General features: G+C 32.7%; 2 protein-coding genes across 3 annotated transcripts in view; one reads left to right on the top strand and one right to left on the bottom strand.

Annotated features, from left to right (window-relative positions):
• LOC102618167 (callose synthase 5) overlaps window positions 1-24,798 on the top strand; it is a 44,857-nt gene that overhangs the window by 12,996 nt on the left and 7,063 nt on the right. The window contains exons 2-29 of one of the 2 annotated variants that reach the window (XM_052444447.1): window positions 14,873-15,068; window positions 15,174-15,274; window positions 16,555-16,676; window positions 16,795-16,891; window positions 17,035-17,145; window positions 17,260-17,392; window positions 17,500-17,588; window positions 17,912-18,003; window positions 18,116-18,242; window positions 18,363-18,500; window positions 18,620-18,696; window positions 18,802-18,880; window positions 18,962-19,087; window positions 19,329-19,443; window positions 19,986-20,320; window positions 20,896-20,948; window positions 21,025-21,085; window positions 21,169-21,250; window positions 21,341-21,390; window positions 21,521-21,607; window positions 22,528-22,650; window positions 22,750-22,841; window positions 22,939-23,026; window positions 23,117-23,277; window positions 23,843-23,966; window positions 24,074-24,168; window positions 24,300-24,417; window positions 24,526-24,677. In XM_052444447.1, coding sequence (XP_052300407.1) covers window positions 14,894-15,068; window positions 15,174-15,274; window positions 16,555-16,676; window positions 16,795-16,891; window positions 17,035-17,145; window positions 17,260-17,392; window positions 17,500-17,588; window positions 17,912-18,003; window positions 18,116-18,242; window positions 18,363-18,500; window positions 18,620-18,696; window positions 18,802-18,880; window positions 18,962-19,087; window positions 19,329-19,443; window positions 19,986-20,320; window positions 20,896-20,948; window positions 21,025-21,085; window positions 21,169-21,250; window positions 21,341-21,390; window positions 21,521-21,607; window positions 22,528-22,650; window positions 22,750-22,841; window positions 22,939-23,026; window positions 23,117-23,277; window positions 23,843-23,966; window positions 24,074-24,168; window positions 24,300-24,417; window positions 24,526-24,677 — 3,203 coding nt within the window. In that variant the 5' untranslated portion in view covers window positions 14,873-14,893. Of the gene's footprint in view, window positions 1-14,872; window positions 15,069-15,173; window positions 15,275-16,554; window positions 16,677-16,794; window positions 16,892-17,034; window positions 17,146-17,259; window positions 17,393-17,499; window positions 17,589-17,911; window positions 18,004-18,115; window positions 18,243-18,362; window positions 18,501-18,619; window positions 18,697-18,801; window positions 19,088-19,328; window positions 19,444-19,985; window positions 20,321-20,895; window positions 20,949-21,024; window positions 21,086-21,168; window positions 21,251-21,340; window positions 21,391-21,520; window positions 21,608-22,527; window positions 22,651-22,749; window positions 22,842-22,938; window positions 23,027-23,116; window positions 23,278-23,842; window positions 23,967-24,073; window positions 24,169-24,299; window positions 24,418-24,525; window positions 24,678-24,798 lie in introns of both variants that reach the window. The other variant, XM_052444448.1, reaches the window with a different exon arrangement.
• Window positions 2,136-3,515, bottom strand: LOC107175961 (stemmadenine O-acetyltransferase-like). The gene has a single exon (XM_015527896.2). The coding sequence runs from the start codon at window positions 3,513-3,515 to the stop codon at window positions 2,136-2,138; it is 1,380 nt and encodes a 459-aa protein (XP_015383382.1).

Consider the following 24,798-nt stretch of genomic DNA (forward strand, 5'->3'; position numbering starts at 1 on the left):
TATGAAAAATGCAATGAGAAATGCATAGAAGTAGCATTCAATAATTGAGTACCTTTAACTTGTCGTGTGTGGGCTCCCACGGTCTTGTTAAAATAATTAGTTCCCTTGCTAAAATTGGTGTTTCCTCTGTATTTCGAGAGAAACTTTTGCAGACAAGTTCTACCACCAGTAAATAAAATTCTGCCATTTATTAGAGTAAGTGGATTTATTGTGGGATCTATTATTTTTAATATTAAATTTTGGTATGTCTCAAAATTTGAGACTTATCACGGGGATCCACTGTATTGTCAAATGATAAAACATAAATAGTTGGTCCAAACTGTTATGAATTAGTAACTTCGTTAATATTGTTATAGATTATCAATCTCGTTAATATGAACATAGGCAAAATATTTGTTAGCTTAGAAGTGATGTAATAAAATGAGAAGTTGACAGAATTAGTACGTGAATACAAATAAAAATATGGGATAGAAAAGATAATAAGGAAGGAGTAACCGTTGAAGCATACATGACTTTTATTTTTTATTCATTTATATAGTATAAATATAATGGAGGATGTGTCATTTGCCATTACATGAAGTGGCGGAAGTCATCATTATTACACACACACTTGAAATGGTGGAAATCCACATGTATTCCACAACACTAACATTTTAGTAGGTAGAGGCAATAGAGAGTTGGATTAGGATCCTCTCTTAATGTTTTTCTCTCCTACTCTCTCCAAGTCTTTCAAATTTAATGGAAAAAGTTGGTTTAATTGTAAATATAATAAATAAACCTGGTTTAATTGTCAACATCAAAATTTAAAAATTTAATCTTGGCCATTTATTTCAGTATGAGAGATTAGGAGAGAAAAAACATTAGCAGAAAAATCTTGTCCAATAAATTTAGCCTACAAAAATTTTTCTCTTGTATTTTAGTTAATTTCACTCTAAAATCAAGGTGATTATTTCACTTATTAGTAAATACTTGCTTGATAGTTTTTAATTGCGATCAAGCCAATAATTTTTTTAGGCTGGGCTAGGCTGAATTTTTTTAAGCAAAAAAAGAAATTCTAAATGTAAAGTCACTAAATCAATTCGTAACATTAAATTAATATTTTCTGGTTTGATAAATACCTTATGAATTAAGTTAATTCAACAAGAAAAATTATGAACTTTAAAGTTGCGGCTACAGCACTTTTGTTGGCATTCTCAGCCATTCCAATTTTAAAGAATTAAAAATTAAATGAGTGATAAATATTTTGGTATCACAATTTTATTTGAGATAAAAAAAATTGAAGAAAATGGCAATCATTAGTTTTTGAAACAAATGAAGCAATAAACTTGCAAATAATGTTGTAATAATTTTGTGACTATAACAGTGTTATATTTATAAATTTGTATTGCAATTTAGTCAAATTGCAACAATAATATTATGGTTAAGAAAAAAAATTAAAAATTTTGCCAGATTTTGGCTTCGCCCTTGAGTTTAAAAATTCAGATGGTTTAACTATGAAAATTTTTTATGGATAGACAATATACTTTTGTAAATTTTATTATTTAAAAATCATATTTATTACGAGTTATCACCTTTATTTCATGATAGCCATACTTTCTAAGCCAAAACGCCACGACTAGCTACCAAACGTCCGAGTAAAAGTTTGCTAGCTGAAACATACCATAATTTTGGGCAATGAAAGATAGATTTTTTTTTTTTTTTTGGAATTTTATCTAAATACATGCTTATTTTTTTCAGTAAAAAACAGTGAAGCTAATACACAAAACATAGAAAAAAAAAAAAATCGCTCTGACTTCGGGAAAAATGTTAGCTAATTACTTTAGATAGTAAAAAAAGGTGCTCACATGTTAAGTAATTAATTGATTTTACAACTCACTCAACAATTTAGTTATAAGATGCATGTCCAGTCAGTTAGAATCACAAACTATGAATCTCATCATAGGTAAGCGTAGGATTACTCTTAGAATATATTCAAATATAAGTATAATTGTATAAATAAATTCAATTTAAATACTCCGCTCTAATTAAACACAAATCAATTGCAAATCACAAATATATATAACCAGTTAACTTTTAATTCACCAAAACATACATAGAGATTAATTAAATATCCTCACAGGAATACATTGCTAGTCTTACCACAATGGGCATGGATCCAAGGTGGCAAGTGCCAACAATTCTTTATCCAGTTCTAGCGTATTCATGTCTTCCTCAAGCAAATACACCCATGCTTCAATCCCATCGCCAAATTTCGTATCCAGAAGAATGATAGTATTTGAGAAATATGGAAGTTTTCCATCTAAACCAATAACACTCACCCACATAGGCTTTCCCCATCCGAAATCAATGTCATATAGACCAAAATTACACCAACTGCTAAAATTAATTCTTTCTTTTGCCTTAGAACACACTCCATTTTCATCCTTAATTGCTTGGCAAAGGTTAAGAAACCCTTCATCACCTAGTAAACTCTTCACAAAATCTCCATTAATTTTCATCATTGCGTCCCTCAGCTTGCACACCAGGCCTTCCAAATCCAATTCTGCTTCTTCATTTGTGCATAGTGCATTTGCATTCCAGACGATGTTTCCCATGCTATATTCTGACAATTTGGACTTGGCTTTATTACGCAAATTTACTGAATGTGTCAATAAAGTTGTTTTATGAGAACCATGTTTAGCTTTGAAAGCAGCCATCACACATTTGGAGAAAAGAGCTGACACGGCCTCGACACGCGTTGGGGTTGGATTTTGCACTCGCGTGCTGCTACTTGCCTTGGCTTTGATGGTGGCTATTGCTTTGGCATCAAATACAAATCTCCTAGTAACAAATCTGCCGTGACCAAAAAATCGAGGGCACATGGCAAGCCAGGTTCCTTCTTTAGGGTATGCTTCATTTTGAGGAAACAACCATGAAGCATCATTGTTAGGACTTATTCTTTGTTCATTGTTCTTGCAAGCAGTGGCTACCCAACACTTCAAAAACGAGCACAACGTTGCTCCATCAGCGAACAAATGTGAAAGACATGCACAAATGACAATGCCACCACATGCAAAACTTGTTACTTGTATCTTTGCTACATGGAGTCCTGAAATTGAACCTTCTAGTTCTTTTGCATCAAATGGAACAAACTTATATGTCAAACAGGAGAAATTTTGCTGGTTGAAAAATTCTTTGAGAGGACTCTTAAATCGAGCCTCTGTAAAATAAATTCCCTCATCGCTACAATCAATCGAAAGATTGTCTTTAATCTTCCCAGCAAATGGGTAAAAAAGGGATAGGGTTTCTGGCAGAGATTGCTTTAGCAGCTGCAACCTTACTGAGACGATCTGAGCAATATCGGTCTCGTTAGAAAGGTTTAAATTTGTATCATGAGTAACGGAATAGAAGAAGACCATTGGAAAATAAGCATGGTTACGATATTGATCCAAGAAACAAAGCTTGTGGGTTTTGAGGTGACGGGGTGTTGGAGAAGATGGTTTGATAAGCTCTATGGAAAGTATTTCAGGCTCCATTTTCTTTTGCAGAGAATTAGTATCTTCAAGTATAAGGACTATATAAACCAAACAAAATGTCCAAAGTTTTTCATTGATTAAAAAGAAAGAAAGTGGCGGGCACTAACGTGACTAAAAAGAAAGTGGCGGGCATTTCAATATTGTTTGAGCAAATAATGGGGAAGTATTGTGCATTAGGTAGGCCAATGAAACAATAAGATATAAACGTTTAATGTTATTTTATAGCCGCCATATTTTGACTTTTTGTCGATTCATTTAGGAAATTGGAAATAGGATCCTCTATTGAGTCCAGAGTAATGATGGGATCCCATCATTTAAATCTTCACTGATACTCATTTAGTACATGATATTAATTTAATTAATTATAAAATTCATTATCTAACATATGAATAATATATAATAATTAAGATTAATATTGAAACTCAATTGTTAGGATCCCAATCATTATTGAGAACAAAAATTATTATGAACTATTTATAATTAAAAAAATTCACTTATTCAAATTTACACCATAATTATTAATCATGTAAAATGTATTTTCTATAAGGGAAGATATTTGAATATTAAGATCAGCGAAAACTTTAAGCATAGACAAAGATGAGCGGGCCCTAAGTTCCCAGAAAAAAATAAGCCTAATTCATTATTAAAAAGGCCCATTTTAGTGGTTTGACTGGGTTTGCTTCCCAGTTTAAGTCGCAGGGAAGTCGCCTTTATTGGGAGAACATGTGCCTCCCGGTTCGAGCGGAGACTTCTAGTCTGGGTTGTGGTACGGGCTTAAAGGTGCCTCCTACAGTTGGGGCCCTCCTCAAGATATCTCGTGATTAAGACAAAAAAAAAAGCCCATTTTATATCTTCATCAAAATGTTTTTAGACTTTTTTTCCTATATACAGTGACCAATCTAGCTCATGACTAGTGGAGGCTGAAATACTCCGGAGAAAATAAATTTTAAAATTAAAAAGAAATATTACTTGAGTTTCTAATTAGACCCGTTAAATCTATTAAAAAGGTCTCCATAAAGTATAAACTAATAAACCCCTAAAATTTAAATTTTAAGAATTATAGAAACCCACACATTAATTAAAAATATAAATGTCCATCATAACTCATATGGTTGATTTTACTATTATTAAATTTAATCTGTTAAATCTATTAAAATAACCTCCATAAAATTATAAACTCATAAAACTTCAACCTTTTACATACTATTATTATGTAATTTAGCTCCGATAAATCAATTTTCTGAATCCGCTCTTGTTGTTTGTTATACTATTGTGGGGGATAATTTTTAGGGACCTCCCCTGAGATTTGGTGTATTAACACCTAGATAGAATGTATTCATGTAATTATATATAACTCCTCTACAGTTAGTATAAAAATACATATAGCGTCAGATAAAAATGGAAATGTGTAAAAATATATTTAAAATTAAAAATATTTGCTTTTACCAAATCATTAAAATTTTGACCCACTTGCCCACTGTCGGCCCAAACTTGACCAGTCGGTCATGGCTCCACCGACAGCTGGTGGTGGTGCTTTGCCACTGCCGGAGTCCTCTCCTCGGACCGGCGACCAATCCCATTCACGGCAGCCTTTGAATCAACCGCATCCACCAACACACATTAACCCAAGTACATGGCTTTTTGAAGTGTCTCTTTTGCTTTGCGTTTTCCCTTCACTGAGAAGATTCATCAGCTAATATAATAAGCTTTGTTGCCTTAGATTTGAGATTACAGAGGCCTGAGCACATGTGGTTGTGATGTGGGCTTTATTGTATTTGACTAATGAGTTGGACTATTGTCACCCCTCCAAAATCCTTTTAAAACCCCTTTCTATTACAATTACATTTAAAGACAAATACTTTATTTTTTCTCACTTTAAACTTTTATATTTTCTCTCTTAAAAAAAAGTTCTTGTATTTTCTCTGCTATCAAACTCACACATGTAATTTTTTTTTCAAATTCTCTATAAATTTTTCTTCAATTACTAAGACAATCTATTAATAATAAACAAAACACATTCTGACAAAATTATCTGCCTTTTTTAAAGGCTCATAATAAAACTTTTTATATCATAACCTTATAGATATTTTATTTAATTAATTAATTTTTATCAAGAAGTTTATCACCCATAAAAGTTTGTTTGTGAGGAGCGAGAAAATAATAGAAAATTAAAAGATTCACAAATTAAATGTGTTTATTTAGAATAAGGGTATTTTTGACATTAAGCTTAGCATTATTGAAAAAGGGGTTTCAGAAGAATTTTGGAGGGGTGCCAATAGTCCAACTCTTGACTAATAGGCAAAACACATTTTATTGGCCTACAAGGACGGTGCCTTTTTTTCTTGTTGGGGAACTTCGTGAAGAGTCCAACTTGCTTCTTTCTTCCTTTTCTTTCTTCATTTTAATTCATTTTTTTAATTTATAATAACTTTTTGAGATTGAATTATTGGCTTCACGTGTAAATGAATGGTATTTGGTATGTCACAAGTGTATAGTTATTCTTTTTTTTAAATTTATTTTTTCTTATGTTTTTGTGTTGGAATTAATTTCTCAAGGTTTTGGCACCACTCCCCATTGGATTTGCTGTGTTCATGGTACACTTGGCCACAATCCCAATCACTCACACTGGAATTAACCCAGCAAGGAGTCTCGAGGCTGCTGTTATTTACAACAAGGACAAGGCTTGGGATGACCAATGACTCTTCTGGGTAGTGGTGCTTTGCCACTGCCGGAGTCCTCTCCTAACACCGGCGACCAACCCCATTCCCGACAGCCTTTAAATCAACTACGTCCGCCAACACACACTAACCCAAGTAGGCTTTTGTCTCATCACAACCCCCACACCCCCCACGCCCCTTTGGCCATCGCTGACGCCACCCAACAGCCGCTAACATCACCATTAAAGTGGGTTCAATAGAATTCTCACTGCCAACGGAATTCTCAAAGTTATATCTAATAATTTATTATTTCAACAGGAAGGTTATTTTAGTAATTTTAAATGTTTACTAACGGTCAACTTAATTAGTAACTAACGGCCGGGGAGATATATATAATTACATGAATACATTCCATCTATGTGTTAATACACTAAAACTTAAGGGAGGTCCCTAAAAATTACCCCTATTGGGGGCTGCTCTCGTCTCATATATGGTTCTCTGTTTGCTTAGCTTTCTTTATTTGCTTGGCGTTGTCAGGATCCTTTACTACTTCTGGCTTTGTGGTGCGGCATTGTTTGGGATTGTACTGCCTTTTGCTTTGCATGGATGTTGTGGTGGTTGGTCTTTCTTTGGACTATTTGACAGCATGCCTTGGGCTTTACGTTATAAATTTAACAAGTCTATTTATTTATTTTCATTATTTTGGTTATTCTCTTCGTCAGTTGTTTCTTTTAATTGCTCCTCGGCCTGTCTCTAGTTATATGCTTCTTTTGAGATTTATGTCCTTCTGACTCTGCCATCTTCTATAACTTTTTCTTATAAAATTCCATCAAATTTCATTTTTAAAAAATACTAAGAATATTACTCTTAACTATTTCATTAAGAATATTATTGTTTATAATTAAGAATATTACAGCAATTATTTTAGTTCCGTCGAGTTTTATACCCTCCATCTTTTCATTTCTTGATGTTTCATGAAAGTAGGAAATATACCCTTTAGTGACATATGTTTTTGCAATAGTTGAGTAGCCATCGAAAAAATCTTAAAATTACTCTTTTATTAATAACATTAATTTTAATTCCTCAAATAATCCTATTCTCTTCCTTCTCATTGAACCCTAAAATAATCTTTAAAAAAATTTCATGACCAATAGTAATACTTGGCTAAGATATAGATTACAACTCAATAGACAAAATTTTCCAAAACCAGTAAATGAACTTAATAAACTAGCATGACTAATAACCCTTCACTCTTCATCAATGAAAGTACCGAATACCCCTTTGACTGCTAGTTCTCTGTGTAGAAATTTTTATCACTAATAACAACAATAATAATATATTAATTAATTAAAATAATTATATAATTATATTAATTAATTATAATATTAATTTAATTAATTAATATAATAATAATGTAATTAATTATAATAACTTTTTGAATTGAGGATAAAATGGGTGTTTATGATTTTATGGGGGCAAAATGATCAATCTCGTGAATAGGTGATTGATTCTCACCCCCCTTGGGAATCAATCTCCCATTCTCTATTTTTAAATTCGAGTGAGCCCCATTATTCATATTGCAATTCCTGCATCCATTTTGTATAGTAAACACCATCAACAATTCCAATTTTTAATCTGGGAAGTAAACGCACCAAACTATATAGGGGTTTACAAATTCTCGTGACAAGGAGTATAATAGTAAAATTATGAATAAAGTTAACATTCTTAGGGCTCGTTTGGGATTGTGTTTGGCAGGCTGAAAAGTGATTACGAAAATTTAAAAGCCAATTTTAGTGTTTGGTTAAAAAAAAATTTAAATCACTTTTGTTAAAATCATCCTCTCCTACGGCTAATTTTGAAAAGTAGAGAATGAGTAAATTTTATATTCTAATTTTGAGAATCAATTTTATCATTTAATACAATTCCATAAATATCCTTAAAATTATTATCTAAACCCAAAATTATCCTTATTCAAATTGGAAACAAAATCAATATTTTGATACATTTTTATTATAATTTATCAATATAAATTAATATCATTTTATTGGTCAAATTATTATTAAATTTGTTTCACTATATTATAAATTTAATTATCAATTGTTTTAAGATAAAAATAAAAAAATAGAATCAATAAATTAAAAATTTTATTTTTAGTAAAAGTTATTATAATACACAATTAAAATATATTATACGTATTTTTTTTTTATATGTAGAAGTAATTTTATCCTACATTTTGTACATCTTAGTCATTTCTTTTCTCTCAGTAGTTTAAAATAAAATTTACTAAATGTCTATACCTTCTTTCAAAACTCACAATTCTTCTAAGAACAAAATTTACTAAACAATTAATTGATTCTTTTCACAACTGATTATTTTTACTGTATAGCTAACAACAATTATTTTAAAAGGTACAACACTCCCAAACTAGCCCTTATAATGTTAGGGAGATGTTAACTTATTTTAAAACATTAGGAGGTAATACTTGTTTTTCCTTTAATCATACTAAACTCAATTATCTTATAATAGCTAATGTAATTTACAATATTAATTATATTGTAATTGTAAAATCTTATATGTTTCCATTATTTGTATCAACAAATACATATATATAGAATCACACAAATTTAAAATACAAGTGTGCAACCCAAGAGGGGGGGTGAATTGGTATTTAAAAAAAATCCTAATAATACCACACAACAATCTAATCTAATGCTTTAATGAATTCGAAAGCAATAAGTTCAATAAAAACACAATCACAAATAAGTAAGAGAGAAGAGAAACAAACACACGAATTTTTACTTAGTTCGATAATCCCCGCCTACGTCCACGCCTCCAAGCGATCCAAGCTTGAGGATTTCACTATCCAAGCATTCCAAGACTTCAAATGTTTACAATTGACTTCAAGGTGTCAATGAACCTTTACAACAAAGAGATTATCTCTCAATCTCTTCACTCAAGTGTCTCACACACTCAAACACTCACAAATTTATGAGGAAATAAAAAATTACAACAAAACTCTCTCAAAGAGTAGATATTCAAAATGAAGAACAAGAGATTATTCAATATTTTATGATTTGCGAATTGAGAGCTCAAGATATCTCGTGTGCTTTTTGTTTATGCTTGCTAGAGAGCTTGAAAATGAATTGGATTTGAGTTTATATAGTTTGAGCTCAAAAACTAGCCGTTATGTGTTTTCTAATAATAACCGGTTTGCCGCTTTTGGAATTCGGTTAGCCGCTTTTATATTATTGTTACAACAAAAATTTGAATTTCAGAACATCCGGCATGCCGCTTACGATATCCGAATAGTCGTTTATGCCCCAGAAGCTTACCGCCCAAAATCCGGATTGCCGCTTACCATATCCGGTTAGCCGCTTGCTACAGTAACTGCTACAGTGAAATATTTTCTAAAATTACAGTTTGATCCCAAAAACTTTATAAAACTGTATTATGGCTCAAAACGTTATGAAAGCTTTTAAATAGGTCCAATTTAAGAATTTCTAAATAATACTTTGTCAATCCTAAAACTGTTAACATATATGTTTCCATAATATTGATTTTGATGATAACAAACAAGATTAAGAATGATTAATCTTTTAAGCTCAAATTATATTTTATATATTTTAAATAAATCATTATTTTCATATTATAAATGTTTTATATTTAATGAAAAAATGATTTTAAGAAAAATGATTGTTTAAATATATGAAATGTTTGTCATCATCAAAAAGGGGGAGATTGTTAGCCTATATGACTATAAATATTGATTTTGATGATAACAAACCACATGTATTTATTAAGCAAAGATTTATAAATTATGCTTTTATGATAAGAAAATGATGTTATGGAATTTAAGCATTTTGGACTAAAATGAAAGCTTTGTTAAAATATTTGATTGTGTTTTTAAATTTCGGATTTGGACCTATTTGAAATTATTTAAACGTTTTTGGGCTATTCTATAATTTCACAAAGTTTGGGCGAAATCATAATTTCAAAAAGTTTTGGGCTTGACAAAGCATTATTTAAAATTCTGAAATTAGGACCTATTTGAAAACTTTTACAACGTTCTGGGCCATACTACAGTTTTATAAAGTTTTGGGGTCTAAATTGAAAATTTAGAAAATATCACTGTAGCAGGTACTGCAGCACTGTAGCAGGTTATTGTAGCAGGCTACTGTAGCATCCGGCTTACCGGATACAAAATCCGGAAATCCGATTACGGGGCAGAAAATTTTCAATTCGAATCCGGCTTACCAGATTCCAAATCCGGCAAACCGGAAACTGGGCAGAATGCACCCAGATCGAATTCGGCTTACCGGATTCCAAATTCGACAGACCGGATAGGCAAAATTTTGAATTTTGCCTTAACGGTAACAAAAATCCGGCTTACCGGATTCCATAAACGGCAGACCGGATTTCCCAGAATGTGAGTAACGGCTAGTTTTCGAGCTCAAACTATAAGAACTCCAATCCAACTCATTTTGAAGCTCTCCAACAAACAAGAACAAAAAGCACACGTGATATCTTGAGTCTTCAACTTGTAAAACACAAATCATTGAATCATTCATTGTTCTTCATCTTTGAATATCTACTCATTGAGTGAGTTTGATTGTAACTTTCATTTCTTCATTTCATTTGTAAGAGTTTGAGTGTGTGAGACACTTGAGTGAAGAGATTGGGAGATAATCTCTTCGTTGTAAAGGTTTATTGACACCTCGAAGTCAATTATAATCGTTGAAGCCTTGGAAAGGCTTGGATAGTGAAATCCTCAAGCGGGTGAGCTTGGAGGCGTAGATGTAGGTGGGGATAGCCGAACCACGTAAAAATCATTGTGTTCGTTTTCTCTTCCCTTACTCTTTTAATATTGTGTTTATTTGAATTTATTGTTTTTGAATTGATTAAGGCGATAGATTAAATTGTTGTGCGAATTATATTGCATAATTTTAAAAATTCCAATTCACCCCCCTCTTGGGTTGCCTAGCTAGTATTTCAAAAACTTTTTGAAATTATGATTTCACCCTAACTATGTGAAATTATAGAATGGCCCAAAATATTTAAATATTTTCAAATAGGTCTAAATCCAAAATTTTAAAACAATATCAAAGGTTTTAAAATACTTTCATTTTAGCTCAAAACACTTTAATTCCATAGCATCATTTTCTTATTATAAAAGCACAATTCATAAATCTTTGTTTAATCAACACATGTGGTTTGTTATGATCAAAATCAATATCTATAGCCATATAGGCTAACAAAATTTATTTCCTTTATTTGTATTAATAATTAATATTGTTTCCATATGGTTTCAATTGAAAACATTTTTTTCCTTATCGAAAAGGTTGTCCAAATTGCAATAAAAATATTATTTGTTTCCATCAATATCTATATTGATTCCATATATATGTATAATTGCACAAATTTGTTTCCATTAGTATTATACTTGACTACAAATTTGTTTCAATTATATATATTGCTATATTTACCCTTTTTTAACCTTTGAAACTTTATAACTTATTTCAATACAATTTCTAATAAGGAAAATCTTTATATTAAAAGAAAATTGAATATATTTTTCTTCATAAAAACCAGGATCAAGGCCCGGGCCATTGCCATCCCATGGGGCATGGCTTATGCATAATTTGATGCGGATTGTGAGCAGATAATATTGACGATATTTTTGGATAGTTAATTTTATGAGAAATTATAAAAGTGAGAAATTTTTAAATTGGTTTTTTAATTCTTACATTTTTTAAGATTTAAACTCGAATAGTTAGTTAAATAAAACTACATTTTTTCGGTTTCGGTTCGGTTTTGCCCACCCTTAATACTTAGCAAGACAATATTGAATATTGAACTATTACTTGTACATATAGTGGGCAGTGGGTTGTATAACTTGCAATTTCTTACTTGATGTGACAATCTGGAAATACTAATTTTGTTTTCTATAATAACTTATTAAGAGAATAATTCTAATATTTCTAACTTTTACACTTTATGGTATGGATTTTAGAAAAATTGACTATCAATATTTGTTTTAGTTTCATTTCACACCCTTTATTATGTATCTTATAGTAGATACTTAATTATAATAATTTCAATTAAAAAAATGCCTAGTTTTACATTTAGAAGCAAATCTGTCTTTTAAATTGAGTTCCCCTTGTTTAGAGGTATAAATAATTTACATTAAAATGATTTCAACTTGTCTCACTACAGAATTATGTTAGTATACAACTTGAATACAACTAGGGATGGCAAAAACCAAATCTGTAAAAAAATATACGGATCCGGATGCAGGTAATATCCGCACGGATTGCGGGTGGATATTCCAGATATCCGGATCCGCATAATAATAAATTTAAATATAATTTTAAATTTAATAATTTACATAATAATATTAAATAAAATACAATTATAATTTAACAATCAACAATTTAACATCAATTCAACACATAAAAAAAAAATACAACAACACCATAAATTCACAAACATTAATTTCACAATATAAATCAAACATAAAAAAAAAATCTAGGTAAACCGATTTATTACAATATTCTCTAATTATTATAATAATAATTATTATTATTATTATTAGTTTTTTTAACATATTTTCATAGTTAATGAAGATTATAGAGTTAATTATGCTTATACATTTAAATGAATAATTTAATTTATATAATTTTTAATTAAATAAATAATTTAATTATAAAATAATGCGGATCCGAATATCTAATTTTCCGGTTGCACTTGCATCCGGATTCGGATTCAGATTCGGATATGGATTCGGATCCGGATCCGCACGGATCTTGATTTTTAAGATCATGATCCGCATTTTTTAACATGCGGATCTGGATTTTTTCGGATTCAAATATGGAGTTTATTGCCAACCCTAAATACAACATGACTTGCACAATAATGCACCCCAATCTAATTGATTGAGTGAAAATTAAAAATTAAAAAAAAATCATATAATTAATGTAGTGTTTTTGTTCAATCAATTATATTATTTGAACTTTATACCGGTGATACCACAAAAAAACAGAATTAAATAAAAATGAAATTACAAAATTCGCCCTAAACAGACAGTGCAGTATTAGTTTCCTTACAATTGAAATTCCGTTGAGTCGAATATTGCCATCGTCTGATCGATTCAATGATCTCAAACTTCATGTCCCTCATATCCAATTAGATTCCGCCATGTCAGATAAAGGTCAAAGGTTCCCACCAAATAACAATCACACACCATTGACATTTGACAACAAACAAACAGAATACAGAAGGAAGAAATAAAAACGGACATCCAAGCAATCAACTCGCGTACCGCCCTGGAAAGAAGCGTTCAAAAAGGAAAAAACAAACCCAAAACCATCGCCAACGAAAACGGTGCACCTCCACCTCAATTCTCTTGCACATTCATCAAGCCGTTGGTCCCTCGCCACGTGTCAATCCAACAAAACCAATTACAGAATTTCGTCAAGTCTCGTCTCTCCCGCGCTGCGTGTTTCTCTCTCCCCATTTATTAATTTCCCCTTACTCGCTCAGAACAATTTTGCCTCTCGTCTTTCCTTAGACAAGGTTAATTAATCATTAACACCACAACAATTTTTTCCATTTGCCATTTTTCATTTTTCATTTTCTCTTTCTTGATCTCTCACTCGTTTGGTATAATTTTCTCTTTCCTTTGTTTTTGTTTTTTGTTTACACTTATAATCTCTTATAGATATTTCATTTCAGGCGAAGGCGATTTTAATTAGGAGCTTCATTTTCTGTTTGCCTTACTCCTAATTTAGATCAGAAGTACGTAAGCTTTGTTCTTAATTAGTTTCATTTCTTGTGTTTGTTTCCCGAGAAAATTATTTCTAAAGAAAATTCTCTAACCTCATCCGGAGAAGTTAATTCAAGGAAAACCTGTTTTGAGTAGTAACAGATTCTTCTAGAATTCAGGTCTTAGTTTCATTTCTTGTGTACTCTTTCTTTGCTGAGAAATTAATTCAAATGAAAATTTTCTCTACATACGGAATCAATACTTACTAAATTTTCGTGTACGTGCGGAATCATTTCGAGTTTAAGTTCTTTTGCTTTTGTACATTTATATAATCTCTTTTAGATAATTAGGAGCTTTATTTCTCTTTCAGCTGTAGATTCTCTGTTTGATTATTTGCTGCTAAAACACGTATGTTATATTAATTTCTAGCTAGTTTAATTAATTAATTCGTGCGTTTGTTTACTTGGAAAACGCTTTTAGTTGATTTCTAGCTTAGTTTTTATTTCCTATGTTTGTTTCCCAAGAAACAAACATTGGATTGAATACTAGCTAAGCTTCATTTCCTGTGTTTATTATCTGAGAAAACACTTTGAACGAATTTCTAGCTAGTTTAATTTGTTGCTTTTGTTTTCCGAGGAAACATGTTGAATTAATTTTCTAGCTAGAGTCAGTTTTTTTTTTTTTTTGGCGGAGAAATTAGTACATGTGGAATTAATATTCTAGCCAGTATCATTTCTTTTGTTTGTTTGCCGAGAAATTAAAACACGCTGAATTAATTTTCTAGCTAGTTTCACTTCTTGTGTTTGTTCGCCGAGAAAACAAGTTGAACTAATTAATCTCCAGTTTCTTTTAATTCTTGTGTTTATTTGCTGAGAGAGAAAAACGTTTGAATTAATTTCTAGTATATATGTGTTTGTTTGATGATGATAAAAATATAGGTATCCAGCAGTAGGTAGAAAATGTCGAATATGGATGCGGGGCTGACGAGGCGGCCGTCTAGAAGCGCCGCCATGACAACATTCTCAACGGAAGTGTTTGATAATGAGGTAGTTCCATCTTCACTCGGCTCCATCGCCCCCATCCTTCGCATTGCCACCGAAGTCGAAAGCGAACGCCCTCGAGTCGCCTATCTCTGTGCGTTACTGGTCCCGAGTCACGTTACGTGATACATTAATTACATTTTTATATATACTTTCTGAAAGTGCTTTTTGCGTCTTGTTTGTTTTGGTGAAATAAAAGGTCGGTTCTATGCATTTGAGAAAGCGCATAGGTTGGACCCGAGCTCCAGTGGCCGTGGTGTGAGACAGTTCAAGACATCTCTACTGCAAAGGCTAGAGAGGGTACTTGATTTACACTTTATTACTACTTTGGATTGGCTTTACCTATGGTTGGAGATTTTTTTTTTTCCTCTTAATAATTTATGAATTAATTAGACAAGAGAGGACATGTAATTATCTAGTCCTGGAAGTGAGTGAGTTAGAATTACCAAAGGTAACTGACAAGTCTTGCTTGTTAACTATAAAATAATAATTAATAATTAGATACTTCTTACTTATTAACTTGTGACATGTTCGCTGTGATGGTACTAATTTAAAAGTTAATTGGGATCATCTTGCCGTTAGTGATACAGCCCACACAATCACTCCAGTCCAATTTAAAAATTTATTATTATTTAACCATCAAAATAAAAATGATTATAAAAAAACATATTAAAAAAACTTTTTTTAATTTTTATTTAAGTATTGTTTTATAACTTATTATTCTCTTGTTGATGATACTTTTCTAATTCTTTTTTTTAGTTTAATGTATTTTCATACTTATATTAAAATGAAAAAGTTAGAGGAGGCAATATTAATTGTATTATTTTTTTTCATTCGTTTAATAATAAAATAAAATAATGTTCGATTCGAAATTTAATAGATTTAAAATTTAGAGCTCAACCATGCGAATCACTTTATAAACACGATTGCTTACTCATTTTTCATCCATTAAAATTTACTGTACTTGTCCTATTTCAAAATGTATTTAACTTATTATATTTGCTTTATATTAAAAGGATTGCTTTAACCATCTTCTTTTTAACAAAAGAAGATGACAGTTTGAATATGTAGTATTATGTTAAATATTTTTTAAAAATTCATTAAAATATGTTAAACTGATAACACGATTACAAGTTTAGCTCATTTAAATAGTAACATGGCATTAGTGTTTGGAAATGTAGACAAAGGTCATGAACAAATGGGGTCATACATATATTTGCTTGACACCCCTTTTGCTACTGTTATGGCTGTTTGTTTCCCATTTTGCTCCCGCCATGAGAAATAAGCAAATTCTCTGCGAGGGAGTACCGTAAGTAAAAAGGAATATTGACCAAGGCGAGTCCCCTTTTGATTCTATTATCATTGACGGGTGGTGTCTATTTTCCTGTTTATTGTCCATCTGTTGCCTTCTCCTTGTTCGTTGATATGCTTCCTTTAAATTTCTAATGTCCAGACTCTATCAGATTATCCGACTATAAATCAGTCGTTAATTACATCAATAAAGTTCTTCATTCAGACTTTTGACATAGTTTACTTGAGAAATCAGAAGAACTGATTTGAATTACATTATTGTTTGACAGGACAATGCATCTAGTCTTGCTTCGCGGGTTAAGAAGACTGATGCACGGGAAATACAAAGCTATTACCAGCAGTACTATGAACATTATGTTAGAGCGCTGGACCAGGGGGAGCAAGCAGACAGGTACTTCAATAATTTGATTTTCTTTGCCAATTTCATTATTTCTTTTTGGTGTGATTGTTGTTCACCTAAAACGTTATTCAGTCTACTAATTGACATGTTGGTTCAAATTCGTTGGCAGAGCTCAACTCGGCAAAGCCTACCAGACAGCCGGGGTTCTTTTTGAAGTTCTTTGCGCTGTTAATAAGACTGAGAAAGTCGAAGAAGTTGCTCCAGAGGTAATTCTGTTTCTAATTGTCCTACTTTAGCTTGTTCTGAAAGTTGCTATTATGATGCATTTGTCATGTTCTGTTCCTTTTGAATTATTAACAGTTTGATGGCTTAAACTTAAACATTTGTCAAATGTTATTCTTTGGAGCAGATTATTGCGGCTGCTAGAGATGTCCAAGAGAAGAAAGAAATCTATTCTCCATATAACATTCTTCCTCTGGATGCTGCTGGGGCTTCACAATCTATCATGCAGCTGGAAGAGGTAGTATACATAGAGTGTGTGTGCGTGAGCATGGGCATGTGTGTTTGCGAGTATGTGTATATTGTTACCTGGTGCCTTGTCTGTTTGATGTTACGTTATCTCTTCCCATACCAGGTTAAGGCAGCTGTAGCTGCATTGTGGAACACTCGTGGCTTAAATTGGCCAGCATCATTTGAACCGCAGAGGCAGAAATCTGGGGATCTGGACCTTCTTGATTGGCTAAGAGCCATGTTTGGGTTCCAGGCATGTTGTTGATGAAAAAAATTCATAAAAGGATGTCTTCTAACTTACAATCGGTTTATGACCTTAAAGAGGAGACTAGTGAGTTTGGTTTATTTTTGTGAATGCAGAAAGACAATGTCAGAAACCAGAGAGAGCATTTGATTTTGTTACTTGCTAATAGTCATATAAGGCTCCATCCCAAGCCTGAACCCCTTAACAAAGTATGCACCAAACTCTTTCTTTTAATTTTATTTGTTGCAATGATAATGTTTCTAGCACATGAGAGTTTTAGAAGCTTTTGGTGTTGAAACAAGGGTTTGCAGCTGTGGAAAGATCTATCTGTGTTTTTGTGTATATATACTGATGTGGATGTGTTGATTATCAGAAGTTAATAAAAAATTCATGTGATTACTTGTTATTTTTTCCATATGAATTTCACGTTCAAATGGACATTTGCAATGGTTCTGCACACCTTTATGATTAAGTTCTCCTGCCTATGTTCTCCAATGCTTGGGCAGTGGCTAAACTCATGTCTTTTGCACAGCTTGATGAACGGGCTCTAGATGCTGTTATGAGCAAGCTTTTTAAGAATTACAAAACATGGTGCAAATTTTTAGGACGAAAACACAGTTTACGGTAAATATAACAGTTCATCTGCCTTTTTTGTTCATTTTTTACAGCTTAAATCAAACTTCTTAGCATCACCCGGAACATTTGATGCTAAATATTCTTATCTTTTTCCACATAGGCTCCCTCAAGGCCCCCAAGAAATACAACAGAGAAAGATGCTATACATGGGTTTATATCTTCTGATATGGGGTGAAGCTGCTAATATTAGATTCATGCCAGAATGCCTGTGTTATATTTTCCATAATGTGAGTACCTATTGCATTGTTCAATTGGATTCCCTTCCTCAAAGTTTATTGCCTTCAATTGTTTGCTTCTAACGAAAAACATACATTCTGTATAATTATGTGTAACCTGGTATGTTTCAGATGGCATATGAACTCCATGGCCTGTTGGCGGGGAATGTTAGCATTGTTACGGGAGAAAACATTAAACCTTCTTATGGTGGGGATGATGAGGCATTCCTGCGGAAAGTTGTAACACCCATTTACCGTGTGATTGAAACGGTATGTCGTAGAACAAATACGCTGTCCTCACACGTGAAGCATTTTGTTCTCAATTTAATTCATTTTTTTGTAATTTATTTTTGTTCTGAGTATAATTTTTTCTGCTTTCATTATCCCAGGAAGCCAAGAAGAACAAAGATGGGAATGCTGCTAACTCAGATTGGTGCAATTATGATGATCTGAACGAATATTTCTGGTTTGTTTGACTTACCACAGGGTTCAAATTCAAATTCAGGATGCATTTGACTCTTTAATTCTCCTTGAATTGAGTTATAATTTGGTTTCCTTGATGCTCATGTAGGTCATCTGATTGCTTCTCTCTTGGTTGGCCTATGCGTGATGATGGTGACTTTTTCAAATCAACAAGAAACAAGGGACAGGTAGTCTTATATTCTAATAGTTGTCAATGCTTAACCCAAATTATTCCATTTGTTCTTCATTTGATGCTATTGATATTCCAGGGAAGGAAGGCTGTTCAAAGAAAATCTGGGAGCACAGGGAAATCAAACTTTGTTGAAATGCGATCATTTTGGCACCTTTTTCGAAGTTTTGATAGATTGTGGACTTTTTATATACTTGCTTTACAGGTATCCAGTAGCAGTAGAAATTCTAAACGGCTAATTTTATTATGTGTTTGGGATCTTTTGCGTGTGGTAGCAGCAGCAGTAACGATAATTTTAATACCGCTAACAAGAGAAATAATAACAATAACAATGATAATTCCAAAAAAAAGAAATCAATAACAATAATATTATGAACAGCAGTAATAGTAATATAATGATAGCAATAATAGCGGTAATATGAATGTTTTCAACTGTCTTGTTGCAGGCAATGCTGATTGCTGGATTTCAAAACATTTCACCAATGGAGCTATTTGAGATTGATAGCTTATATGCCCTATCTAGTATTTTTATTACAGCAGCCTTTCTTCGGCTCCTTCAGAGTATGGACTCTTGCTTAGTTGCTTTAAGGCTCTAGATGGAGCATGTACATATTTCTATGAAAGTATGCACCTTTAACTGCTCATTGCATGTAGAAATAGTTTAGTACTACTGGTAGTAGTCACTAGAATTCCCAAGAAATGTTTCACTCCTAGATCGTTAAGTTTGAGAAGTATAATTCTATTGTGATGCTTTAGTGTGGTCCTCATGGTCTGGCGGAAGCCAAAGTACTTTTTGTGTAAAACAATGTGTAAATAAATGAAATAAGTAATGTATCTGTAATCATGTAATTCATGAATAAAGCAAGAAAAACAGTGAAAAGTTTGGAAGGTAAAAGGAATTTGTAATCTTGTATGGTCATTAGTATTAACAGTTCAAAACGAATGGACTTCATGTATGGCTAATATGGACTTCATTGTCTTTTTTTGTTTTTTTTTCATTTTTTAGTATATTCTACCATAACTCTATTTTATCTTGTTTCTTTTATTTACTTTTTACTATTCCACTCTAACCACCCCCACCCACATTTGTTTTTTGGTTTCAGGTCTACTGGATCTCATTCTGAACTTCCCAGGATATCATAGATGGAGGTTCAGTGATGTGCTGAGAAACGTTCTCAAGTTGATAGTTAGCCTTGCTTGGGTCATTGTTCTTCCTATCTGTTATGTGCAATCCTCCAATTATTCCCCAGTTGACGTTAAAGGAATACTGCCATTTCTTCCCAAACAAAGTGGCATTCCTCCTCTATATCTGCTGGCTGTGGCTTTATATTTGCTTCCAAATTTACTGGCAGCTTGCTTGTTTCTTTTCCCAATGCTCCGACGTTGGATTGAAAACTCAGACTGGCACATTATTAGGCTTCTCTTGTGGTGGTCACAGGTAAGCTTCATCCCTGCTTTTGTTGTCTCCATTATCCCCACACCACCCGCCACCCCCTCGGGCATATCATATCTTGCAAAGTATATTGGAAGTATATTGCAATCTATAAATTGTTCTGAGACTAATTAGAAACAATCATAGCGCACTAGACAGGAGTTGATATTTTATTTTTCGTATCTTAGTTATTGTTTCTACTCTGTCAAAATAGAAAAAGTAAAGGGAAAATGAAAAGGTCAACTTTGTACATAATAAGGAAATAAGAAGACCCTAAAGTGAAGAAAGTTAATGTCACTAATAATCTTGCCTGTATTAATAACAATAATAGCAAGAGATCAGTTCTTGGAACAATTATTCATCCATTCATGTTCTTCACATGAGTTTACATGTTTTTTGTATTTTGGGACTTAAAATATATTGTGCAACGCCAACTTATTTGAGAATTTTCTCTAGTTTTAATTTGATATTGCTTACAATTAACATGAGGTTAAAATTCTGTGTGCTCTTTCCAAGTATCTTTTTGTAGCTATAACCCATTGTTCTTTTATCTACTCAAACGATCCATTTACTTTTTGCAGCCAAGAATTTATGTGGGCAGGGGGATGCATGAAAGTCAATTCTCTCTTATAAAGTGAGTACAATCACAGATAATTCATTTTATTGTTTGTCGAAAATCACTAAAATTTTCAAATATATTTCCAATTCAGGTATACTCTTTTCTGGGTGGTACTTTTATGTTCGAAAGTGGCATTCAGCTATTATATGCAGGTGTGCTCACTTGTCATTGTTATTTATTTGTTAGTAGAAAATCGGTGTTCGGTTCAATTTTGACAATTTCCTCTTTGTCCTAGATAAAACCTCTGGTAAAGCCAACAAAAGATATAATGAATATTAAACGCATCAAATACACATGGCATGAATTTTTCCCTGAAGGTACTTGTTTGGCTCTCCTTCATTTTCGTTTTCCTGTGTTGGAGCTAATTTTTCTGGCATATTTTTATTACAATCCACTTGTCAATGCAGGTAGTGGTAACTATGGAGCAATTTTTTCGCTCTGGCTTCCAATGATCTTGGTGTGTCTTACAATGTTCATTTCCTATGGTCTTTCTAACTATATTTTCAGTTTGTGCAGTTTATGAAGATGGACTCTTTTTACTGTTCTAATAAAATGTCTCTTGTTATTTGATAAATTTACTGCTGCAGATCTATTTTATGGACTCTCAAATTTGGTATTCTATATACTCAACTTTGTGTGGTGGTGTTATCGGCGCCTTTGATCGGTTAGGAGAGGTAATCCTTTTGAAAAATCATTAGTTATTAATGACATCTTTCATTTTGCAAAATATTGCATTATCTTATTCCATTTGATATGAAATGTTTGGGCATTTCTCTCATGTCCTTCTACATAAACGGTTTTCGAGTGAGCATGACCCCGTGGCAGAATAGGTTACTTGGCCATCTTGTTATCATTGAGTTGGGAAATTATATTTTGGGCCTGTGTTAAGAGTTAGAAGCTAGATGATTATGTGTCATCCTTTTATAGGCCATTTGCTTTCACCTTCAACTGTTTAACAGTTCTAATAGAATAGTGACAATGGGTCAAAATTTTTAAGTGACTACCAATCTAAAAAGCTTCAACTTAAGGAAAGGGCCCATCAATAGCATTTAATTGCATGCTCACTTGCAAGGTTGAATTTTCATTAACAGATTTATCAACTGGATTCAGACACGCTCGTGTATCTGACCTCGAGCTGATCCTACTATGGACTTGCTTTTGATTAATATAATGCTAATGCTACTTGACTTTTTTCACTAATGCCATGTTAATAGCTCTTAACAATAGTATATAAACTCTAAAATTTCCATTCTCAAAATTCATTTCACTCACATTTCTAAGGCAATATATATGGTGTTCAGAAACCAAGTCTAGATACTCTTAAAAAGGTTGATAACTTTTTAACTGTTTGTATATTACTTGTCTGTCTGTCTGTCGTATCCTCCAGCTTCTACAAGGCGTTCACAAGCTGCAAACTCTTCACTGAGCTAGAAACATTGAATATATGACTGACATTTCATTTATTTCTTATGGTTCTGAGAGAAGTGAGTGTTGATTTAAAAATGTCACGACGCTACAACTTCTTGATTTGTTCAAGCATTATGATATATATTCTGTCACCAACAAATTCTCAAGTTTTTTCCTTTTATAACAGATAAGAACTCTGGGCATGCTTAGGTCACGATTCCAATCTTTGCCCGGTGCATTTAATACATATTTGGTGCCGTCTGATAAGACACCAAAGAGGGGATTCTCCTTCTCAAAGAAATTTGCTGAGGTTTCTTTCATTAAACTATAATCATTTTGTAATTCTTTTAGGACTTCTGAGATTTAAAAAAAAACAAAGTCATTTTTGTATGCCCTTGTCCCTGAATAGGTCACCGCAAGCAGAAGAAGTGAAGCTGCAAAATTTGCTCAGTTGTGGAATGAAGTAATCTGTAGTTTCCGTGAAGAAGACCTGATAAGTGACAGGAAAGGCCCCTAACCAGGATAAACTGTTGTTTCATGTAGCCTTTAATTTTTTACTAATTTTGCAGTCGAAACTAAACTAGTTGGTTCTTTAACTCAGGGAGATGGATCTGTTGCTAGTTCCTTACACGTCAGATCCTAGCCTAAAAATAATTCAGTGGCCACCGTTTTTACTGGCAAGCAAGGTCCGTGTAATACCCTTATAAATATCAAGATTATTTTATTATTTCTCTGCTATAATTTCTCTGGCCTTGATTTCTTTTTCACTGTTGCAGATCCCAATAGCATTAGATATGGCAGCTCAATTTCGATCTAGGGACTCAGACCTGTGGAAGCGTATATGCGCCGATGAATACATGAAATGTGCAGTGATTGAATGCTATGAAACTTTTAAGATTGTCCTGAATGCTTTGGTTGTTGGAGAAAATGAGAAAAGGTTATCATTGACATTTCCTTCTTTCATGTTCCCTTTGGCATTTCTTAAAATTTTATATTGAATTGAACAAATATGTTGTCTAGAGGCAAGGCGTTTTTCATCCTTTTCAGTATCTTCCTACAGGTTTCCTTTAAAGTCCAGGATTCCAGCCTGTAATGATTTTCATTCTTTCCCCCACCACATCAATTTCACCCCCTTTTTCCTGCAAATTTGTAGTATGAAACTTGACTAGAGTCTTATCCACGTAATATCCTACTTAAAGCTTTTTCTGTCTTTACTTAATTTTGTTTTCCCTGTAATAGACTTCCCTGCTTGTGTTAAATTAACTTCTTTTATGCTATAAATCACTCTCCATATCCCTTTCATTTTAAGTTGCTTGAGTCTGGGCTTATCTGTGCTACCATATTAAATTGATAGTTCAGATTACGTAATGCAAGATATAACAGGAATAGGACTGTATATTTTGGTTCTTTCATTTCTTTTACTGCAGTTGCCATAAGTTGTTACAGAAGAATAATGTATTGCTGTATTTCCCCTTTTTTCAACTTTGGTTATACTGTAACAGGATAATCAACATCATCATTAAGGAAATTGAGAGTAACATTTCAAAGAATACGTTTCTTGCAAATTTCAGAATGGGTCCTTTACCTGCCCTTTGCAAGAAAGTTGTCGAGCTAGTTGCGATCTTGGTGAGTCATTTAAGATAAAATACCATTAGATGCAGTTTTCACTTTTAGTCAGCTGTACTTTTTTCAATCACGAGATCAGAAACCTACCTCTTTTTTTCATGTTGCAGAAAGATGCTGATCCATCCAAGAAGGATACTGTAGTATTGTTGCTTCAAGATATGCTAGAAGTAGTTACCCGTGATATGATGGTGAATGAGATTCGGTTAGCAAACTTTCTTGCTTTTCTTGTTACAGTAGTTATGGTAGAACGCATAAAAAATGTTAACATTATAACATAGTTTTATTTTTCATGAAAGCTAAAGATGATTTCTTTCAACATGTAACATCTATCAGGGAATTAGTGGAACTTGGACACAGCAACAAGGAATCTGGAAGGCAACTTTTTGCAGGTACTGATGCAAGGCCTGCTATAATGTTCCCTCCTGTGGGTACTGCTCAGTGGGAAGAACAGGTACAAATATACATGGAATTATATGTACCAGTTGCACCATTTATGATGTAATTAAAAATCTTAGCTTTCTGCAAAATCTGATACCCTCTCTGCTTTTTGCTGTTCTAGATAAGGCGTTTTCATCTCCTTTTGACCGTAAAAGAATCAGCCATTGATGTACCAACAAACCTTGAAGCACGTAGAAGGATCACATTCTTCTCAAATTCTCTGTTTATGGATATGCCACGTGCTCCTAGAGTCCGTAAAATGCTTTCATTCAGGTCTGATCTGCTATTTCTTCAAACAAGCACGGAGTAGAGATTCTATTTAAATTGAATTTCTTTTTTTTTTTTTGGGAGAGATGATAGTTGATATATCCTTCCCAAGTATATTCCATATACT

Source organism: Citrus sinensis, chromosome 7, assembly GCF_022201045.2.
Source record: "Citrus sinensis cultivar Valencia sweet orange chromosome 7, DVS_A1.0, whole genome shotgun sequence".
NCBI classification, from domain to species: Eukaryota; Viridiplantae; Streptophyta; class Magnoliopsida; order Sapindales; family Rutaceae; genus Citrus; species Citrus sinensis.